The sequence below is a fragment of the Bos indicus genome, chromosome X, assembly GCF_029378745.1.
Source record: "Bos indicus isolate NIAB-ARS_2022 breed Sahiwal x Tharparkar chromosome X, NIAB-ARS_B.indTharparkar_mat_pri_1.0, whole genome shotgun sequence".
Lineage (NCBI taxonomy): Eukaryota > Metazoa > Chordata > Mammalia > Artiodactyla > Bovidae > Bos > Bos indicus.
The window spans coordinates 64,923,383-64,945,651 of NC_091789.1; the positions used below are offsets into that span (position 1 = coordinate 64,923,383).

Below are 22,269 nucleotides of genomic sequence, written 5' to 3' on the forward strand. Positions count from 1 at the left end.
GATCTGGTGACTATGACTCTTTGCTCCCAAATGCAGGGATCCAGGTTTGATCCCTGGTCAGGGAACTAGATCCTGCATGCCTGAACTAAGATCCCACATGATGCAATTAAGACCCAATGCAGCCAAACAAATAGTAAACAGAAAAAATCAATGGAAGTAAATGTTAAAGCATTGAATAAGAAGTAATAGCAGGATAAAGTGGCAGGTGAATTGCATAGAACCTTGGCTTGAGTCCCAGTCATTCCTGCCACACTCCTGGCACACCAAGCTTACCTAAGAGCCAGACAGCCTAGACATGGGTTGGCATGACACAACTCCCTTTGCTGAGAGGGCATGCTGTATCTCTGCAATCCTCTGCTCCACGAAGCAGACAGGCTTTGGGACTGTAAGAACTGGGTGCAGCCAGATGAGACAGCAAAGCTCAGGAGCGTGCCAGAAGAGAAACCCCTGTGCTTCATCACCATTCTCTGGGCGTGGTCAATCTGTAGCAAAGGGCACATTTGAGACATGGGTCGCAGTGCTATCCCAGTCTGCCCCTCCTGGCTGGAGGGTGATTCATAACCTCTTGTTGCTCATGCCAAGGAATAGCTAAACCAGAGTCCAAGGAGAAGCCGATGGCCAAGCAGCCACCAGAAGCCTTGGACCTGGCTCCTCCCAGTTGCCACATTGCATAATCCTCACAGAGTAAGGTGATTGTCAGCGCACTGGGGCTTCCCCCAGGGTTCTTGTGACTCAGCCGTTGCTGGAAAGATGGCATGGCCCCGTATCGGACTAGCACACAGGAGGCACTTTTGAATGAATGGACCCTTTGGGACTCTGGGAACTAATACGAATGGTGAGGAAAGAGTGCTTCTTTATCCATGCCTTCCCTGTCATCTCACTCAGTGCCCAGACATAGTCCTGTGCAGCGATACAGCCACAGGCAAGAGCATGTCCTGGGCTGGGAAAAAAGGATGTAGTTAGTTGGCAGTACCCCCAGACAGACCTTTTCCATCTCCCCACCTGGCACCTGAAGAGTCCACTATCGTGTCAGGTCTTAGGAGTCCAAAGAGTTTATTCCAACCCGCATTGACCTAACACTTAATCTGAATCACATCCTGTGTATTTTCTCAAAGTTGTTACTATAATAATAAAACAACAACAACAACTAATAATAATAATTGCAGCTGACACACATTGAACACCTACTATGGGCCAGCCACTGGACTAAGCACTTTATATATATTATCTGTTGTACTCCTTACGGCACACCTGTGAGGTAAATGCTATTTTTAAAAATTGAACTGTAAATTGATTTACAATGTTGTATTAGTTTCAAGTATAAGGTAAAGTTAATCAGTTATAGAGATATATAATATATAGTCACTCTTTTTTAGATTGTTTCCTCATATAGGTTATTACAGATTATTGAGTATAGTTCCCTGTGCTATACAGGAGGTCCTTATTGGTTGTTTAATTTATATACAACAGTGTGTACATGTCAATCCCATCCTCCTAATACTATTATTGTCTCTGTTACACAGAAAAAGTTCAATCTATGAAGGGAAAGAGTTGAAATTCAAGTCCAGGTCTGTCTCACGACAGAATCAGTTCTGCATGGTTCTCTACTATAGCATCAAAGTGCTCTTTCAAAAGTAAGTCAGATAAAATAATTCCTTGGCTTGACAGCCTCCAGTGGTTTCCCATCACATGTAGAACCAAAGCCGACTTTCTTCCTGGGCCATCAAGGCCTGGCAGAACCCAGGCTGTACCTTCCTCCCCAGCCTCTGCCTCCTTTCCCCACCCCTGTAAAAAACTGTGCTCCAGGAACCGCATCAGTAGCCAGGCTCTGTACCAGCAGCCGTGATCTGCTATGAGTATGTTTGGTAGGCTGGCTTGGGTGCCTACCCTTGCTCACAGTGTTACCTCCCTTGGAAAATACCTCCCATGGTTCAAACAACCATCCCAGAAGCCCTGTCGGTATAAGGTGGAAGCTGCCTGTGGTTATCAGTATGACCACTGTTCCGTGGAGAGTTGCTGGGCTATCTTAGAACGCTTGTTCTCTCTTTCTCACTTGTGCTGGAAGATTCTAGAATGTTGAGAGTATCCCAGATCCTCTCCAGTACCAAGAAGAGTGTGATGCTAAGAGATAAATCTAAACAGCACTGGACTAGGAAAGATATGACCTATATCTTACTCCAGCTTTCTCGCTCAGTAGCTTAGGAGGCCTAAGGTGAATCTTCACTTTTCTAAGCCTCAATTTCTTTCTTCTTCTTCTTCTTTTTTTTCTGTTGTTTTTTATTTTTTGGCCATGCCATGCAGCTCGTGGGATTGTAGTTCCCTGACCAGGGATTGAACCCTGGGTCACAGCAGTGAAAGCACTGAATTCTAACCACTGGACCCCAGGGAACTCCCTAATGCTCAATTTCTTTATTGGTCAAAGAAAGTCATAATATCTGCTCTTGAGGGATTGCTCTGAATATCTAATGAGATGACTTATTGGATAGTGTTCTGGAAAGTTGAGTGCTTACTATGTTTCAGATATGGCTCTAAGCTTCTTGCTCCAAATACCCAACCTTAATTTAACCATGAGATAACATCAGACAGGGCTTCGCAGGTGGCGCTGTGCTGTGTTGTGCTTAGTCGCTCCGTCGTGTCTGACTCTTTGCGACCCCATGGACTGTAACCCACCAGGCTCCTTTGTCCACGGGGATTTTCCAGGCAAGAATACTGGAGTGGGTCAGGTGGTGCTAGTGGTAAACAACTTGCCTGTCAATGCAAGAGACGCAAGAGACACGGGTTTGATCCCTGGGTTGGGAAGATCCCCTGGAGTAGGAAAAGGCAACCCACTCCAGTATTGTTGCCTGAAAAACACCATAGACCAGAGCCTGGAGGGCTACAGTTCATGGGGTCACAAAACATTGGACACGACTGAAGCAGCTGAACACATTAAGCTGCTCACCTGTATTACCTCCATCATTCCCCAGAAAAACACTACTGTATTACTAGTAATCATATGTCCACTTTGCAGATGAGGAAAATGAGGCACAGAGAGGTTAAGAGGTTTGTTCATCATTACCTAGCTAGTAAGTGTTGGAGCCAAATTGAGAATCCACCAATCTGACTTCAGAACCTGTGGCCTGAGCCATTTACTTTCACATGAAAGGTAAAGTGTTTTGTTTGGGTGAATGTTTTATCTGTTCTGGTGGCTCCAATGGAATACTGTAGACTGAGTGGCTTATAAACAACAGAAATTTATTTTTTGTAGTATAAAGTTCAAGGTACCAGCAAATTTAGTGAGGCCACTCCTTGGTTGTGGATGACCATCTTCTCGCTATAATCTCACGTGGCAGAGGGAGATGAAGGAGCTCTGTGGGCCTTTTCTTATAAGGGCACTGTCGCATTTATCAGGTTTCCATCCTCATTGCCTGATCACCTCCCAAAGGCCCACATTCAAATATCACCACATTGGGCATTAAATTTCAACATACCAATTTTGAGGGGATACAAACCTTCAGTCTATAGTAGGTGGGAGGTTATTATTATTTTTTTAAAGTAGCAATACTTTTTCTATCATTTTCTCTAAGTGTTATAGCATTTTTCCTCTCACTGGGCCCTATGCTACTTGGGTTCCTTCACCTGTTGTTGTTTAACTTTGTGGTAGGGAACCCTCTCCCTACCCAGTTTGCTTACTTCCTTCTTCCTCAAAGGTATAAGAGGTTCCCAACGAATGTGATGTTCCAAGAACATAATCTTCCCATGGTCAGAAAGGAGTGCAAGTGCCTGGGGTCTGATTCCTTTGTGTCTTCACGAGTACTGAGCACCTCCCATATGTCAGGGCCTGATCTGGTCAACTGGGGCTACGGCAAGGAACAATCAAAAAACTCCACCCTGCACAACTTCACTTCAGTGGTATTCTTGCTTCAAATACCCAACCTTAATTTAACCATGAAATAACATCAGACAGGGCTTCCCAGGTGACTCCATGGTAAAGAATCCACCTTCTAGTGCAGGGGGTGTAAGATATGCAGGTTGGATCCCTGGATTGGAAGATCCCCTGGAGGAGGGCATGGCAACCCACTCCAGTGTTCTTGCCTGGAGAACCCCCATGGACAGAGGATCCTGGAGGCCTATGGTCCATAGGGTCACAAAATTTTGGCAACCCCATGGACTGGAGCCTGCCAGCCTCCACTGTCCATGGGGGTTCTCCAGGCAAGAACACTGGAGTGGGTTGCCATGCCCTCCTCCAGGGGATCTTCCCAACCCAGGGATTGAACCCAGGTCTCCCGTGTTGCAGACAGATTGTTTACCATCTGAGCCACCAGGGAAGCCCATGAATACTGGAGTGGATAGCCTATCCCATTTCCTGGGGACTGTCTATACCCAGGAATCGAACTGGGGTCTCCTGCAGTACAGGTGGATTTTTTACCAGCTGAGCTACCGGGGAAGCCCACGATCCTGAGACATGACAATAAATACAATATGAGATCCTGAATTGGATCTTGGGATTAAAAAAAAGACATTAGTGGGAAAACTGGGGAAATTTGAATAAGGTCTATAGATTAGTTAACAGTGTTGTATCAATATTAATTTCCTGGTTTCGATACTATTACCATTATTATGTAAGGAGTTTAATGTGAGCAGAAGCTGGGTGAATGGTGTACAGCAACTCTGTGCTATGTTTCCTATTGTCCTGTAAAGTCAAACATTATTTTAGGCAGTTTGAAAGCAGGCTGGCAGGCACAGAAATGATAAATGACAAAGGATATGGGAAGGACATTGACAGTACCTGCTGTACCTCCCGAGTCAGTGTCCTCATCTGTGAACTAGACCCAATAATAATGTATCTCAAGGAATTTGTATGGGAACCTACTTTTGAAGTATTATAAAAATGCAAGCTATGAGTATTCACTTTTGTGATAGAAGCTCCTAAAGAAATAAAAATATCAATACTCCATCCCCTCGAAACACTGTTTTTTAACAAAATTATTTCAAAATAAAAAGTTAAATATATCCTTGCCTTTCTGAGTCTTGCCTTTTGGTAGAGTGAATGTGGAGGAAGGGATAACTAAAGCAATTGGGAAATTAGTATTTTTGGGGGGAGTTGAGAAATATTATTTTATTCATTAATCATCTAAAATTAATCATTGTTTTAAAATATTTATGACCTTACAATGAAATGAAATATGCTTAGCCTGAAGTCTCTGGACAACACTGGCCAGGCAAGGTCCCCTGTGTTCAAACTCTTTGGCCTAAAAGGACTCCAGTTAGAATTGTCTTGTCTTTTCCTCTCTCCCTACATATGCCTTCTTGGCTGATTTGTATTATCAGGTAGAAATTGGACTCTGAAGGCTTTGACAGGGTAAGGAGAAAAAAGCAAGGGATGTGAGGTAAAGTAAACATGTTGTTTATTTTGCTTTTCTTTCTTGGAGGGACCACTTCTCTCCAAATCCATTGGCCTCGTAAAGCTGTGAGTACTATCCTGACCTCTGGCATCCCAACACAGAAGTAGACAGTACCTCTCATCTGGACAGCCAGAGCCCTTCACCAGATAGGGAAATTAGCATTTTAGAAGGAAACAAATACTATGGATAAAGCAAGAAATGCAGATAGGGAGCAAGAGAGGGTCAGTTTTAAAACATGTTGGTTATGTCAGGCTTCCCTGAGAAGGTGACATTTGAATGAAGACTTTAAAGAAGAGAGAGAACAAGAGCCCCACAAAGTCAGCCACAGTGAATAGCAAGGGCAAAGGTCCTGAGGCCAGACCCGTTTAAGGAACAGCCGGAAGCCTAGTGTGACTAGAATAGAGCTGCACAAAGTAAGGTTGCCTCTTGCTGGGATCTTAGACAATGGACAGAGTGTGGCCACCAGGGAAGGCTCAGGGAAGTCAAACAGTAGGCACCAAATAGGGGACCCACCAGGCTTCCCAGGTGGCACTAGTGGCAAAGAACCTGCCTGCCACTGCAGGAGACATAAGAGATGTGGATTTGACCCCTGGATCAGGAAGATCCCCTGGAGGAGGGTTTGGCGACCCACTCCAGTATTCTTGCCTAGAGAATCCCATGGACCGAGGAGCCTGAAGGGCTACAGTCCAGGGGGTTGCAAAGAGTCAGACACGACTAAAGCGACTTAGCATGCACACAGAGGACCTGCCATTGACCTCTGTTTCCAGCTGAGTCAGTGATGACAGAAGCATGAAGGGAAGGAAAAGAGCAGGGAAGTGAAATCACTGAAATCTAGAATCCTTATCCAATTTCTGGTGAGGAAACAAATCATTATTAAGCACCATAATGAGTTTCTGAATCTCCTGTGCTTGATTCCTCACCAATCAGTGAACTCTAATTAATGCTGAGTGTGGTGGTAACACCACAGCCAGAGCCATCTTCATGATTTTGCCTTAATAAGTGTCATTGGCAGCATAGAAGGGTGGTCTGATTTTTCTTGTCCTAATAAGTGGAACTGAAAAAGTCCAGAGCATTATTCTGGTTTCATTTATATGTAGTATCAGAAGTCCCCGAGTCATCCAATTAGCATCATTTGGATATTTGGGGCCTAGTAGTGCATGCAGAACGGAGAAGGCGATGGCACCCCACTCCAGTACTCTTGACTGGAAAATCCCATGGACGGAGGAGCCTGGTAGGCTGCAGTCCATGGGGTTGAGAAGAGTCGGACACAATTGAGCGACTTCACTTTCACTTTCATGCACTGGAGAAGGAAATGGCAACCCACTCCACTGTTCTTGCCTGGAGAATCCCAGGGACCGGGGAGCCTGGTGGGCTGCTGTCTATGGAGTCACACAGTCAGACATGACTGAAGTGACTTAGCAGCAGCAGCAGTAGCAGCAAGGCATGCAGTAAACAGAGCGCGAGCAATCATGCCACATGGGAAGCAGCCTCTAGGCCTGATGTGTACCTGAGAAAAACGGGCTGAGTACCAGATAGGGTCCCTGGAGCCTCCCCAGCTGGCAGCCATGGCCCAGGATGCTCTCTCGCCCATGCAGGAGCAGAAATCCACATAGGGAAAAGCAGCCTACTGATGGGAGGCTTGTAGACAGCAGTGTTTTCAGAACATCTCAGCTCATCCTGAGATCCACACCAATGTGGTGGCCTTGTTCTTACAGTGTGATAAAGATGGAATGAGAGGATTTAGTGGATAGTGTTCTCAAAAATGTGAAATATCCATTTCTGTAAGGTATTGCTATGCACGCATGCTAAGTTACTTCAGTCGGGTTTGACTCTTTGCAGTCCTATGGATGGTAGCCCGCCAGGCTCCTCTGTCCATGAGATTTTCCAGGCAAGAATACTGGAGTGGGTTGCCATTCCCTTCTCCAGAGGATCTTCTCAACCCACGGATTGAATCCTGTGGGGTCGAATTCCAGCCTCTTACATGTCCTGCATCGGCAGGCAGGTTCGCTACCACTAGAACCGCCTGGGAAGCCCTAGTGTCACTACATATGTATTACCATTATTGTTATTATGCACCATGGGAGGAATTAAGAAAGTAGGACACCTGCAACCATAGTGTTTTCAGCATTCCTGCGTCTCTAATGTTATAGAGGAGGCCATTATCCTCTTTTTGAGAAACAACAGCTACCATGTTAAGCACTTACTATGTGCCAGGAGTAAAGGCTTGCATACATGATCTCATTTAGTCCTCACAGCAATCCCATGAAGTAGGTACTGCTTCTCCATTTTAAAGTCGGGTATGTGAGGCTCAGAGATGTTAACTAACTTGCCCAAGGTAACACAATAAGTCATTAGCATCAGAGTTTACCGGCAGGAGACTAGCTCTAGGATTCTGTATCCTTATCTCAGTGCTAAAAGGCGTTTGAAATAGCACATGCAAGACACACATACCCCCAAGTGGTAGATGTGGATCTCTAAGAGGAAGACACCAGTTTCACCCTTTGGGCTCCATACATGGCTGGCTGTAGAAGAAGACCCCCAAGCAAGTGGACCACTCCAGCTGGGAGTGATTGTGGAGAGAAGTGGGCACTTGGATGCTTGGGGGTGGGGTGCTGTGGGGGTATCTGGCTTCCCAATTGGGAAGACTAGGCTCAGGACAAGAGTGACAGACCAACTCTGAATTGCAGAAACACCCAGAGTAGCAGTCACCAACTTCATCGCATCCTTGTGCCTGTGAGGCAGCTACAGGCACAGAGAGGTGCTGAGGCTTGCCTAAGGTCACACAGCTCGCAAGAGGGCGGGTGCAGTGTAGAACCCTGGTCTTCAGGCTCCAGTTCGGTGCTCTTGCTGCCACTCCACTCCCACTGGCCCCTCAGGTTCAGTGCACAGCAGTCAGAGGGAAGCCACGTCTTTGTGAGTGAAGCTATTGTCTGGATGGTGGTTCTCAGTATTGCCCAGAGACCTGCAGAAGTGGCAGTCTTCAAGTCCCACCCAGGACTGACTGGGGACTGAGATCCAGCAAAATGGGACTTTGCAAGCCCTCTAGGAGACCCTGATACACACTCAAGTGTGAAAACCACCGGCCCAGACAGAAAGGCACAGTGCCGAGTGCTGCAGCCATAGACGTGCATTCGGATCTTCAACTCGCACAGCACAAAGAAGGGTCGTCTTCCTAGAGAAGGACAGTGAAAAGGAACACAGCTCTCAAGCCACACCTGCAGAGCAAGGTCACCTTCCAACACATGTGGCGGTTAGACATGCACAGACGGGGAGGAGGAGTGCAGCCAGTACTTGCTCATCCACAGGTGCATCAGACAGTGTAGTTTTGCCAACTCAGCAACTCCCCAGAGATGTGCCAGTTCCACTGCTTGTTGCCCAGGAGGTGCATCCCTGCCCTCTGGGAAACTGCCATGCAGGATCATAGAACCTCTGATCTGGGAGGGATCTTAGAGAGTACCTACCTCATTGCCCACCCCTACTGCATCACTGGTGATGCCCCTGACTTTCCTTCTCCAGAGGAACCTGGCAGGCTACAGTCCATGGGGAGGCAAAGAGTCAGACAGGACTTAGCACTGAGCACAATCATTTTTACGACAGTGGTAGGCCACACAAAACATCAGTGGCTCCTAGTTTGTGGCCTCTGGTTTAATATCTTTCTTTCCCACTTGGCTGTCTGCTCCACAGGGGCACATGCCCCTGGTTCTGCTCTGCTCACCACAGTGTCTGGATTCAACAAATGGAAAAATAAAAATAGAAAATGGACCCACCCTCCCAGTAGAACACCAGGTTCAGAAAGAATACACTGGCATGGGGATGGCACTCTGTCACTCGCCTCTTTTTCAATTGCCCACTGGAAATGGCCCCATGTCCCTTTAAGCCCTACTCCCGGTTGACCCCTGCAGGCCTCCTTACCCTCTGCCCTGAAGTCATACCCTGGCCACATGGGTTCTGGTGGGGGTGGGGCCCTCTGTGACGTCACCAAGGGCCCAGCCCTGCCTGGTGCTCAGTCTCCAGGTGCCAGCGCAGACCAGCGCACCAGGAGCCACTTGGTCTCAGCTCACGATGCGCTCTGTAATATGGTTATTTTTTTGGCCTACGTTTATCTCGTTTGTCTTTGCCTATGTGTTTTATGTTCTGAGAGATGAAGCCGAAGAACTGCCGAGGATGGTGCCCAGTGGAAGGCACTTCCGCGTTCGGCAGAATCAACCAGAGTATGCCCCAGGCTGGTTTGGGAGCAAGTGGCACTGGCTGTTAATCTTCCTCATGTTTTTGGTGATCCTGAAGTTTCCTGGAGGCGATGACAAAAGTAATGTGGGCACTCCTCCTGGCCGTCAGGGCTGTTCATCTGGCTCTCCAGGAAGAAAGAAGATAAGGCCTTCCCCCTACAAAGACTCTATGTGCGGTGCCTTAACCCAGTCCGAGACGTCACTGATGAACCTTATGTCCAGGGTAAAGAATATGAAACTCACTGTGGCAACCGGTGATCAATGCCAATGTCCCAATATCGAGGTTCCTGGTGACGCACGGAATAATGTTACAATACTTGAGGTATGGGACACCGGAGACCCGGATGAAGTGGATTTTCACATCAAAGAAGAAAAGGAGTAGTTGAGTGTTGACAAAGTGTATCCAAACTAATAAAAGTATTTTGCAGCAAAAGGAAAAATGCCTCTGATATTTTTTATTCAGGCTACAATTTTACCTTTTCCAGAATGTGGTATAATTGGTATCATGCAGTGTTTTCCAGACTGAGAGACCTGCGTTCGATCCCTGGCTTGGGAAGATCCCCTGGAGAAGGGAAAGGCTACCCACTCCAGTATTCTGGCCTGGAGAATTCCATGGACTGTACAGTCTATGGAGTCACAAAGAGTCGGACACGACTGAGTGACTTTCACTTTCACAGTGTATACCCTTTCCCAGAGTAGCTTATTATACTTTATAACATTCATTAAGGTATCATCCATTCATTTTTGTGATTTGATAGCCCATTTCTTTTTATTCTTGAATAATATTATGTTATATTGATGTTCTGTAGTTAGTTTAAACATTCTGCTAGTAAAGGACATTTTGGTTGCCTCCAATTTGTGTGTGTGTGTGAGAGAGAGAGAGAGAGGGAATGAGTTAAGCTTTATAAAATTCATGTCCATGTTTCTGTGTGGGCATTAGCTTTCAAATCATTTGGTGAACTATCTAGGAGCAAAATAGCTAGATCATAGAGTATGACAATGTTTAGCTATGTTAGACATTGCTTCCAAAGTAACTGTACCATTTTGCATTCCCACTAACAACAAATGAGAGTTCCTGTTGTTTCTCATCTTTGCCAGTAACTGGTTTTGTCAGATTTTTGTATTTGGCCATTCCAAAGGGACTAGATCTGATAGATAGAATGCCTGATGAACTATGGACTGAGGTTCGCGACACTGTACAGGAGACAGGGATCAAGACCATCCCCATGGAAAAGAAATGCAAAAAAGCAAAATGGCTGTCTGGGGAGGCCTCACAAATAGCTGTGAAAAGAAGAGAAGCGACAAGCAAAGGAGAAAAGGAAAGATATAAACATCTGAATGCAGAGTTCCAAAGAATAGCAAGGAGAAATAAGAAAGCCTTCCTCAGAGATCAATGCAAAGAAATAGAGGAAAATAACAGAATGGGAAAGACTAGAGATCTCTTCAAGAAAATCAGAGATACCAAGGGAACATTTCATGCGAAGATGGGCTTTGATAAAGGACAGAAATGGTAGGGACCTAACAGAAGCAGAAGATATTAAGAAGAGGTGGCAAGAATACACAGAAGAACTGTGCAAAAAAGATCTTCACGACACAGATAATCTCGATGGTGTGATCACTCACCTAGAGCCAGACATCCTGGAATGTGAAGTCAAGTGGGCCTTAGAAAGCATCACTATGAACAAAGCTAGTGGAGGTGATGGAATTCCAGTTGAGCTATTTCAAATCCTGAAAGATGATGCTGTGTAAGTGTTGCACTCAATATGCCAGCAAATTTGGAAAACTCAGCAGTGGCCACAGGACTGCAAAAGGTCAGTTTTCATTCCAATCCCAAAGAAAGGCAATGCCAAAGAATGCTCAGACTACCACACAAGTGCACTCATCTCACACGCTAGTAAAGTAATGCTGAAAATTCTCCAAGTCAGGCTTCAGCAGTACATGAGCCATGAATTTCCAGATGTTCAAGCTCGTTTTAGAAAAGGCAGAGGAACCAGAGATCAAATTGCCAACATCTGCTGGATCATAGAAAAAGGAAGAGAGTTCCAGGAAAACATCTATTTCTGCTTTATTAACTATGCCAATGCCTTTGACTGTGTGGATCACAATAAACTGTGGAAAATTCTTCAAGAGATGGGAATACCAGACCACCTGACCTCCCTCTTGAGAAACCTGTATGCAGATCAGGAAGCAACAGTTAGAACTGGACATGGAACAACAGACAGGATCCAAATAAGAAAAGGAGTACATCAAGGCTGTATATTGTCACCCTGCTTATTTAACTTATATGCAGAGTACATCATGAGAAACGCTGGACTGGAAGAAGCACAAGCTGGAATCAAAATTACCGGGAGAAATATCAATAACCTCAGGTATGCAGATGACACCAACCTTATGGCAGAATGTGAAGAGGAACTAAAAAGCCTCTTGATGAAAGTGAAAGAGGAGAGTGAAAAAGTTGGCTTAATGAGGTGGATGAAACTGGAGCCTATTATACAGAGTGAAGTAAGCCAGAAAGAAAAATACCAATACAGTATACTAACGCATATATATGGAATTTAGAAAGATGGTAACAATAACCCTGTGTACGAGACAGCAAAAGAGACACTGATGTATAGAACAGTCTTATGGACTCTGTTGGAGAGGGAGAGGGTGGGAAGATTTGGGAGAATGGCAGTGAAACCTGTATAATATCATGTATGAAACGAGTTGCCAGTCCAGGTTCGATGCACTATACTGGATGCTTGGGGCTGGTGCACTGGGACGACCCAGAGGGATGGTATGGGGAGGGAGGAGGGAGGAGGGAGGAGGGTTCAGGATGGGGAACACATGTATACCTGTGGTGGATTCATTTCGATATTTGGCAAAACTAATACAATTTTGTAAAGTTTAAAAATAAAATAAAATTCAAAAAATTTTTCAAAAAAAAAAAAAAAAAAAAAGCTCAACATTCAGAAAACTAAGATCATGGCATCTGGTCCCATCACTTCATGGGAAATAGATGGGGAAACAGTGGAACAGTGTCAAACTTTATTTTTGGGGGCCCAAAATCTCTGCAGATGGTGATTGCAGCCATGAAATTAAAAGATGCTTACTGCTTGGAAGAAAAGTTATGACCAATCTAGATAGCATATTCAAAAGCAGAGACATTACTTTGCCAACAAAGGTCCGTGTAGTCAAGGCTATGTTTTTTTCCAGTGGTCATGTATGGATGTGAGAGTTGGACTGTGAAGAAAGCTGAGTGCCGAAGAATTGATGCTTTTGAACTGTGGTGTTGGAGAAGACTCTTGAGAGTCCCTTGGACTGCAAGGAGATCCAACCAGTCCATTCTAAAGGAGATCAGTCCTGGGTGTTCTTTGGAAGGACTGATGCTAAAGCTGAAACTCCAGTACTTTGGCCACCTCATGCGAAGAGTTGACTCATTGGAAAAGACTCTGATGCTGGGAGGGATTGGGGACAGGAGGAGAAGGGGATGACAGAGGATGAGATGGCTGGATGGCATCGCTGACTCGATGGACGTGAGTTTGAGTGAACTCCGGGAGTTGGTGATGGACAGGGAGGCTTGGCGTGCTGCAATTCATGGGGTTGCAAAGAATCGGACACGACTGAGCGAATGAACTGAACTGAACTGAACTGAATTAGTGTGTAATGGTATCTCATTGTTTTGTTTTCACCAGTCTACTCTGAAAAGTTATCTTAATTCCATATTTCCATTGTAGCATTTCCATTGTGTTTTATTACCATAAATTCTTCAGGCGTTTTATCTTTAATCTGAGGTTTAAATAGATCATCTGCTCAGGGAAACTTCTGCTGCTGTTTATACCATCAGTTATTACTTTGCTAAATTAGTCCTCTAATAATTTTTTCATGAATGACTCATAACTTTAAATCATGTATATTGGAAAATACTTATTTTTAATTCACAATACTGACCACATTTTCTTTTCTTGAGTATTGCTTTGTCCACTAAAGTTTAGTGGCTCCACACAAAAGTTTAAGTTCAGCATTAACTTCTTCCTTTTTTTTTTTTTTGGTTTGTTTTGATTGTCTTATATACTTGCTAGATGGTAACCAAAGTTATATTAGTACCAGTTGCAGTTGCAGTAGTACGTTTACCCTGGAACTTTTACTTACAAGCATATATGTATTTTATCAGAATATTGACTTTATCTTATGTCTTCTTTGTATGGTTTTGAGAAGCTATATGCTCATTATTCAAGTATTTTTATAGTCTGTGCCTTTTCTCCACTGAGATTCAAATGAATCCATTTATATAATGTTAGATAGAGGGAATAATCATAAAATATGTTGATATAGTTACTAAGGGAGATATATTTTTAAAAGAACAGTAACTAAACTATTTGCTATTTGCTAGCAAAAATAATTTTCTCTCAGTGTATTTTGTAATTATGAAAGTCCAATTATTCTTGCATATAGTCTATATAATCAGAGAAGATATATTAGCAAGGACCTCAATCGAGCATAGATTTATAGAAAATCTAATGTTCGGTTTTAACTAGTCTAACTCAGAGTCTTATTATGGTTCAGTTATCAACATTCTTGTTTTTCTGTCAGTAAAGAGAATGTGCTAGTTTTCTTGGGGGGAAGACCATTTTAATCAATATTTTCCTATGCTTTTGATTTTCAAGGAAACAGAAATCTTAAGACACTTGTTTTCAAGGGTCTGGTACTGTGCCTAATGAATATTTCTCTAATTAATATGTTATCATTAGTAAAACATACATTCTGTTTACTTCCAACACTGATTTAAAGTGACCTATGATAAAAGATGTATTAAATGTTTGGGATTGACATGTACAGACTGCTATATTTAAAATGGATAACCATCAAAGACCTACTGTATAGCTCAGAGAACTCTGCTGAATACACTGTAATAACTTAAATGGGAAAAGAATTTGAAAAAGGATAGATATATGTGTAACTGAATCACTTTGCTGTACACCTGAAGCTAATGCAACATTGTTAACTAATTATACTCCAATATACTACTTCGCCAACAAAGGTCCATCTAGTCAAGGCTATGGTTTTTCCTGTGGTCATGTATGGATGTGAGAGTTGGACTGTGAAGAAGGCTGAGTGCCGAAGAATTGATGCTTTTGAACTGTGGTGTTGGAGAAGACTCTTGAGAGTCCCTTGGACTGCAAGGAGATCCAACCAGTCCATTCTGAAGATCAGCCCTGGGATTTCTTTGGAAGGACTGATGCTAAAGCTGAAACTCCAGTACTTTGGCCACCTCATGCAAAGTGTTGACTCATTGGAAAAGACTCTGATGCTGGGAGGGATTGGGGACAGGAGGAGAAGGGGATGACAGAGGATGAGATGGCTGGATGGCATCACTGACTCGATGGACCTGAGTCTCAGTGAACTCTGGGAGTTGGTGTTGAACAGGGAGGCCTGGCGTGCTGCGATTCATGGGGTTGCAAAGAGTCGGACACGACTGAGTGACTGACCTGATCTGATAAAATTAAAAATTTTAAAAAAGAAAATAAACTTTCATAGAAGACAAAGATAGCAATATAAACTAAAAAAACATTGAGAATGAGGCAAAATATTATTGTACTTCACGGTATACTAGCTTTATCAATATAAATATAGTCATTATTTGAAATGGAAGGAAATTAACTCAGCATTGCTCTTCCACATAAAGGCATATAAATGCATATTCAGATATAGATACAAACAATAATGGCATTTTTATCAACCATTCATCTCCTTGTATGTTGTCCATTATAATAGAATCTGTTTGTTGTCTCTCTTAATATAGTGGTATCCTCTTTCATATATCAGATGTTTGTTAAGCACCTACTATGTGTCAGAGTGTTTCAGGCACTGGAGATACAGTGGTAAAAAAATTCCTTGTCCTCATGGAATTTATATTTTATTCTTAATTTAGGTAGAGATAAGCAAAGAAGCCAAATATATCATGTAATCACTAAGGACTATGGAGATAAAACAGGCAGAGGGAAAAAGAACTCAGTTAGCTAAACATACATGGAATTAGAAAGAACACTAACTTGTTCTATATTTTTCATTTTTGTCACTAATATAAGAAATCTAAGACTCTGTGGAACTGACATTGAGAAAATCATGCCCAGAATTATATCTTATTAGTCAATGCAGTGTTTAAAGTGGACATGGTGAGTTTTTAGCCACATCTTCAAAATATACATTCTTCATGTATTTTACAGGCAATCTTCTTTTTTAAAGTTGAAATACAGTCCATGGGGTCGGAAAGAGTTGGACATGACTGAGGGACTAAGCACAGCACATAGTTGATTTACAATGTTGTTTTTTTAACTGTTTATATGCAATCTTAACCCTGTTATTGATGACGGATTTCTTTTGCCCTGATGGCTATCTCTTTGTAGAATCTTAATAAGTTTGAGATTAGAAACAAAGACTTTCCTGCAATGCATGTGGTCTTAGTTCTTTTACACATTTCTTATTGGATGTTTTAAGTTATAAAAAAAAATAGCACATTAATTTTTTGAAAATGACAACATATCTTATTCAGGAATAACTCTGGAACTTCATGAAAGAAGCTTATTTTCCCACTGTTAATTTTGCATGCCAAAATGCTCATATCATTAGTCATTTCTCTCAAATATATCCTTGCAATTTTTAACTGAACTGAGCCTATGAATTTAGTAATTTTCTAGTAGCAAATAAGATCCTACGGGAATGAGACACCAAGAAAAAGGTGGGATTGGAGATAGTTTTGAGTATAGGTATAGGCCTAGGATTCAGGATGTTCCATTGTATTTCAAAAATATGTGGGAGATACCAGTTTTGGAAGGACAAGCCTTGTGCACTTTTAAAGTTTGTTTAGTGTTGGCTCGTTTCTGGCTATGCAGTGAAAGTAAAAGTATTAGTCACTCAGTCATGGCCAACTCTTTGTGACCCCATGGACTATAGCCCACCAGGCTCCTCTGTCAATGGAATTCTCCAGGCAAGGATACTGGTTGGGTTTACCATTTACTTCTCCAGGGGATACATACAATGTATATATTTAATATACATATTAAGTAACCAGAAAATGAAAATTCATGGTTGGAGAGAATATTAACCAAGTTTTAATAGTTCTAATGTGAAAGACAATGCCTTTGCTAGCTTGCATTAAGCGATGTGAAATATACTCTATGAAAACATTTCCCAAAGCTGGCCTTTTGTTACAAAAATTTGAGATATGTGCAATTCACACATCTTTGATCAATTTAAGCACATTCTGTCTTACTGGCAGGGACCAAAATCTGTAATCAGACAAGGAGTCCTCTGATGGGGGAGATGATAGAAATGGCAGTGACAGTGCACACGGAGTCCTAATTGAGGAATTTTCTAACGGTTATCTAGTAATACGGGGTGCCCTCCATTTGGACTCTGGCAGTAAGTTGAGTATTCTTTGGTTCCCAATCAGTGAAGTGAAAAATCATCCAGTTGTGTTTGACTCTTTGAGACTCCATGGACTATACAGTCCATGGAATTCTCCAGGCCAGAATACTAGAGTGGGTAGCCATTCTCCAGGGAATCTTCCCAACCCAGGGATCAAACTCAGGTCTCCCTCATTGCAGGCGGATTCTTTACCAGCTGAGCCACCAGGAATCCCAGTCAGGATGAGCACAGTTCAAAATGTTCTTAAGTCCTGGGCCAGGGGGAATGATCTCATTTGGGACATTATTAAGTTCCTGTGAAGAGGAAAGACATTAACCACTCACAAATATTTTGTCATTGACTAAACTGCAAAGATGTATCTGTTAAAGCCATCCATCTGAGTAGACTAGTTCTCTCAAATAGTAAAGAATGTCAATACATCCTAAAAGTGAGTCGATATGTCAGGCATTGACAGAGCTGCTTTGAAGCCAAATGATCTGCTTTGTGCATTCACCTTTCTTCCAAAATATATTCACCAACACATGCAAATCTGGACTCGGCCTCCTGTGATGGAGCCTTTTCAAAGTAAACTGAGTTTCTTTGGCTGCAGTGACACAGATGTTTGGGTGGGAGGAGGGGTGGAGGTGATGGTGGCCATGCTATTTCAAGGCTGGGGAAATGGGTGACCCAGCTAACTAAATGACATGAACTCCCTCACAGACATGCCAGGCTTCCCCTTCATCTGCTCATGGCTGGAAACAGAAGAGCTCCATTGAATCAATTAAAGCAACAAGTTAGATTGACCCAAATTCTTTCAGGAAATGCAAAAGCCTGCTGGCTCCTGGGATTAGCTGGAGTTTCCCAATTGCTCCCCATCTGTACATCACCTTTGGGTCCACTCTAGCTGTGGATGGCTACATCTGCTCACCTCAGTGGCTTGTTTTCCAAACCAAGGTAATTTGAGAACCGCCTAGTTCTAATCAAGCTTCTTTGAACTCTGGAGAAACTTTGTGGCCAGCCCAAAGAGAAATTTGGCCTTCTTCTGAATTGATTTGCTGCATCTCTGGCATTCTTTTCCACCACCTGCCCTTGCTCTTCTGCAATTCCAGGTGTTGTAGCCAACTTGTTAGACGCAGCTTCGTGGAGAACACAGCCCAGAGCAGGTACCATTCAAGGCTTCATTTCTTATAAAGAAAGAAGGATGGGGCCAAGTGGCTGTAGGGGAAATAGCAGCATGGAAAAATAACTGTTTTGTTCCCATTAGGGTAGTGGCTTCAGAAGAAGTGAAGAAAGGTCCAAGAACCTTATAAGCAATGACTGATGGCAGAACTCGGATTAAAGGAGACATGGGGCTTAGACAAATTATACTCAGGGCTCACTCTTTCAGCAATGGTTCCTACCCCTGTGATCTCTAGGGACCACAGAAAAAGCCTATGGCACACAGGTTCTTAAACCTGGCTGCACATTAGAATCTCCTGGAAAGCCTAAAACTGTATAGCACAGGGAGCTCAGCTCAGTGCTGTGATGACCTAGGTGGGTGGGATGTGGGGAGGTGGGAAGGAGGTTCTAGAGGGAGGGGGTATGTGTGTATATATATAGCTGCTTCACATTGTCGTACAGCAGAAACTAACACAACATTGTAAAGCAATTATACTCCAATGAAAATTTATTATAGGCACAAGCCCCTCCCTCAGAGAATCGTTCTTAATCGGTGTGGGGATAGGACCGTGGCATCGGCACTTTAAAAGCTCTCCAGATGAAAACCAGAATTGCCGTAAAGGACATCATTGAGCTGATTGACCACAATTGAGTATGGACTGTTTATTAGATCATATTGCTGTGTCAGTGTTAAAACTCCTGAACTTGATAACAAGATTGTGGTTACCTAAGAGGATGTTGTTGTTCTTAGGAAATACATGCTACAATATTTAGGAGTGAAGAACATGATGCCTGCAATTTAGGTGAATGGATTAAAGGGGGAAATACCATGTAGAAGCATAACAAGGGATGGATACAGCAAGTGGCAAAATGCTAACATTTGGCAAATCTGGGTGAGGGCTTACCCTGCTGGCAAGGGTTCCTTGTACTATTCTTAGAACTCTTCTGTTAGTTTAAAATGATTTCCAAATAAAAAAAAAAAAAACCAATTCTAAAAAGTACCCCAGATGAAATAATGTACAACAACATTTAGAAACTACTGGATTCAGAAAAACAGAGAATGAGTACCTATTAAACAGCGGTTACAGTGCAAGCCTTTCTGAGTCACTGTCCTACACCAGTTCATCTCTCTTCTTTAATGGTCATGTAAATCTCCTGGGAGTCTGGTTAAAAACTGTTTCTGATTCAGGAAGTCTGAGCTGAGGCCTGAGATTCTGCATTTTTAATAGACTCTCTGGTGATGCCAGTGCCTCTGGTCCATGGGCCACACCTAGAATAGCAAAGCTCTACGACTGAATCACCCTGCCATCCACCTGTCAATCAATCAACATGTTTTTTGGAACCATCTCCTCTGGGCTCAGCAGTGTAGGAGAATCCCAAGCTCTGGGATCTAACCCCTGATATTCTGAAGTGGAACTGGTGTAATAATAATAATAGAAAGAAACTGCACCACTAATGTAATATGTAATGTACTTGAATCATCCAGAAACTGTTCCCCCCACCCACCAGTCCATGGAAAAAAATTATCTTCCACGAAACAGGTCCCTGGTGCCAAAAAGGTTGGGGACTGCTGCTCCAAGTGAAGTAGGGTGGGCCTGCAGAGCTCTGTGGATAGGTAGTCCATCCATCTTGACCCCTGGACTATGGCATCACCCTGTGAGTCATGCGGCTTGGCCCTGTCAGAGTCACTCTGATCCCCAGAACAGAATGGAGCCCAGCGGAAGAAGCTGAAACAAAGGCTGGCAGCACGTGGAAGGGGGGTAAGAAGCAAAACAGCCCATGATACAGGTCACAGGGGAAGTTCAGCCCCTCCTGGTGGGTGGCAGTTGGGGCCAAGCTGAGGCTCCAGCAGAGAGCAGCATAATTCTGATGAGGTGTCTGGGTACAGGCTGCCTGAATCTGGCTGCCTCCTCCAGCGTGGAGAGTCATTTCTTAGAGTTAGATGTCCAAGGAAGATTCTCGTTTCATGCTGACTGTGGCATGCTTCGAGTTTGTTGCTTTTGCTGTAAGAGGAGCCAAAATGTCTCTCCCCTGGTGGGAGCAGATGGAGCATAGCCCCTGCCTCCATCAGAATTTTCCAGGCCTTGCCTCCCTCCTTTCCCTCATGGCAGTGCCCTTCCCCTCTGCCTGCCTGCTGTGATCATGTTTTCCATGCACTGAATTAGAGGCCAGTCAGTTATTTGTATCTCCCCTGTTTACATCCAAATCAAGGCCAACTAATGGGTGCGCAGAAGGACCCAGCTGGGCTTTACTGAGCAGGCAGCCCCAGAGAAGTTTCTGGAAGACAATTGAGAAAGACCCGGCTAACAGGTCTGAGTTTGGATCAGAGTGTTGCCATCCAAGAGCTGTATAAACTTGAGCAAGTTATTTAACATCTCTGAGCTTTAGGTTTCTCATCTGTAAAGGGCTGATGATAGCATTAAATTCATAGGGCACTGAACATCAAATGAGTTAGAGAGCTGAGCAGGAGCTTACTAGATGGAAGAGAGGCATTCATTTGATGGGGATTTATTGAGTTTCTTCTATGTATAGACATATGTGTGTGTTAGTCACTCAGTCATGTCCGACTCTTTGTGACTCCATGGACTGTAGCCCACCAGGCTCCTCTGTCCATGGGATTCTCCAGGCAAGAATACTGGAGTGGGTTGACATTTCTTTCTCCAGAAGATCTTCCTGACCCAGGGATCAAACCCAGGTCTCCTGCATTGCAGGCAGATTCTTTACTGTCTGAGCCACCAGGGAAGACCCATATGTATAAATATACTTTATACTGTTCTGAACCTGAAAGAGTGTAGGTGTTTGGTGCAGGAAGTGGAGAGCTTCAGTGCCTGGCTTTGGGTTTGAACCTGTACACTTCACTTACTAGGTGACTTTGTAGCAACTCCTGAACCTTTCTGGGGCTCCACTCTCTCATCTGTAAAATGGGTATGATAATAGTCCCTACCTCTGAGGATTGCTGTGAGGATTAAAGATGGGCTTAGAATGGGAGTTTAACAAGGATTAAGTGTTATTTGCAAAAGTTCCTGCAGTCGAGAGTCATAGGAGCTGCTTTGAGAAACCACACACACACTCATACACATGCATACACTATCACCACACGAGTGGGCAGCCCAGAGAGGACAGGTTACAGGAGAGACACAAATAGGCATTCATTGCCTGTTCGAGCCTCTTTGAACCTCAGGCCAGGGCCCATTTCTGCAAAAAATTCTCTCTGGAACTGTGGTGCCATGAGCCCCTGGATTTTTTTTATATGGAAGTAAAATCCATATAACATGTAAGTAACCATTTTTTTTTTTTTGGCCATGTTGTGCAACCTGTGGGATCTTAGTTCCCTGACCAGGGATCAAACCCGTGCCCTCTGCATTGGGAGTGCAGAGTCTTAACCACCAGCAAAGTTCCTGCAAGTGACCATTCGAAAGTGAACAGTTCAGTGGCATTTAGTACAGTCACCGTGTTGGCTGCCCCCTGCCCCCTGAGTTCTTTAGAGTTGGTTTCCCCTTTCAACTGGCTGTATCCAGAGGAGGCAGCCCTCATTTGTTTTTGTCAGTCTTCCTGTCACTGTACCATACCTGTCTCCATTCCCACCTGGTTCCTCCCCCTCCATTTTTCCAATGGGCCTGTCTCTCTGCACCCTTCTACCTTTTAGGGAGACAGGAGTAGGTGTCTCTAGCTGACATCTACATTTAGGGAGAGAGAGGGAGTATGTTGACCCACTGGAAAGGTGCCAGCTCTGAAGGGTGGCACCAACAGAGTTCAGGTTGGAGCTGGTAAAGCCACTTTTTGATACGGATGAAAACAGGCACAACCCATTGTCGCTTCACCCTCCAGTGGCCCCAGGGACAGCAGACAATGCAAAAGGGATCACTACAAACTATTCAGACCTGAATATTCATTGGCAGGACTGATGCTGAAGCTGAAATTCCAATACTTTGGCCACCTGATGTGAAGAACTGACTCCTTGGAAAAGACCCTGATGCTGGGAAAGTTTGAAGGCAGGAGGAGAAGGGGACGACAGAGGATGAGATGGTTGGATGGCATCACCGACTCAATGGACATGAGTTTGAGCAAGCTCCGGGTGTTGGTGATGGACAGGGAGGCCTGGGGTGTTGCAGTCC

At 43.8% G+C, this 22,269-nt stretch overlaps 2 protein-coding genes across 3 annotated transcripts in view; both read left to right on the forward strand.

Moving 5' to 3' along the window:
* PAK3 (p21 (RAC1) activated kinase 3) overlaps nucleotides 1-22,269 on the forward strand; it is a 295,510-nt gene that overhangs the window by 54,603 nt on the left and 218,638 nt on the right. The window lies entirely within an intron of this gene.
* LOC139181529 (protein FAM209-like) lies at nucleotides 9,549-9,992 on the forward strand. Its single transcript, XM_070785051.1, has one exon. It carries the CDS (start codon nucleotides 9,549-9,551, stop codon nucleotides 9,990-9,992), a length of 444 nt encoding a protein of 147 aa, XP_070641152.1.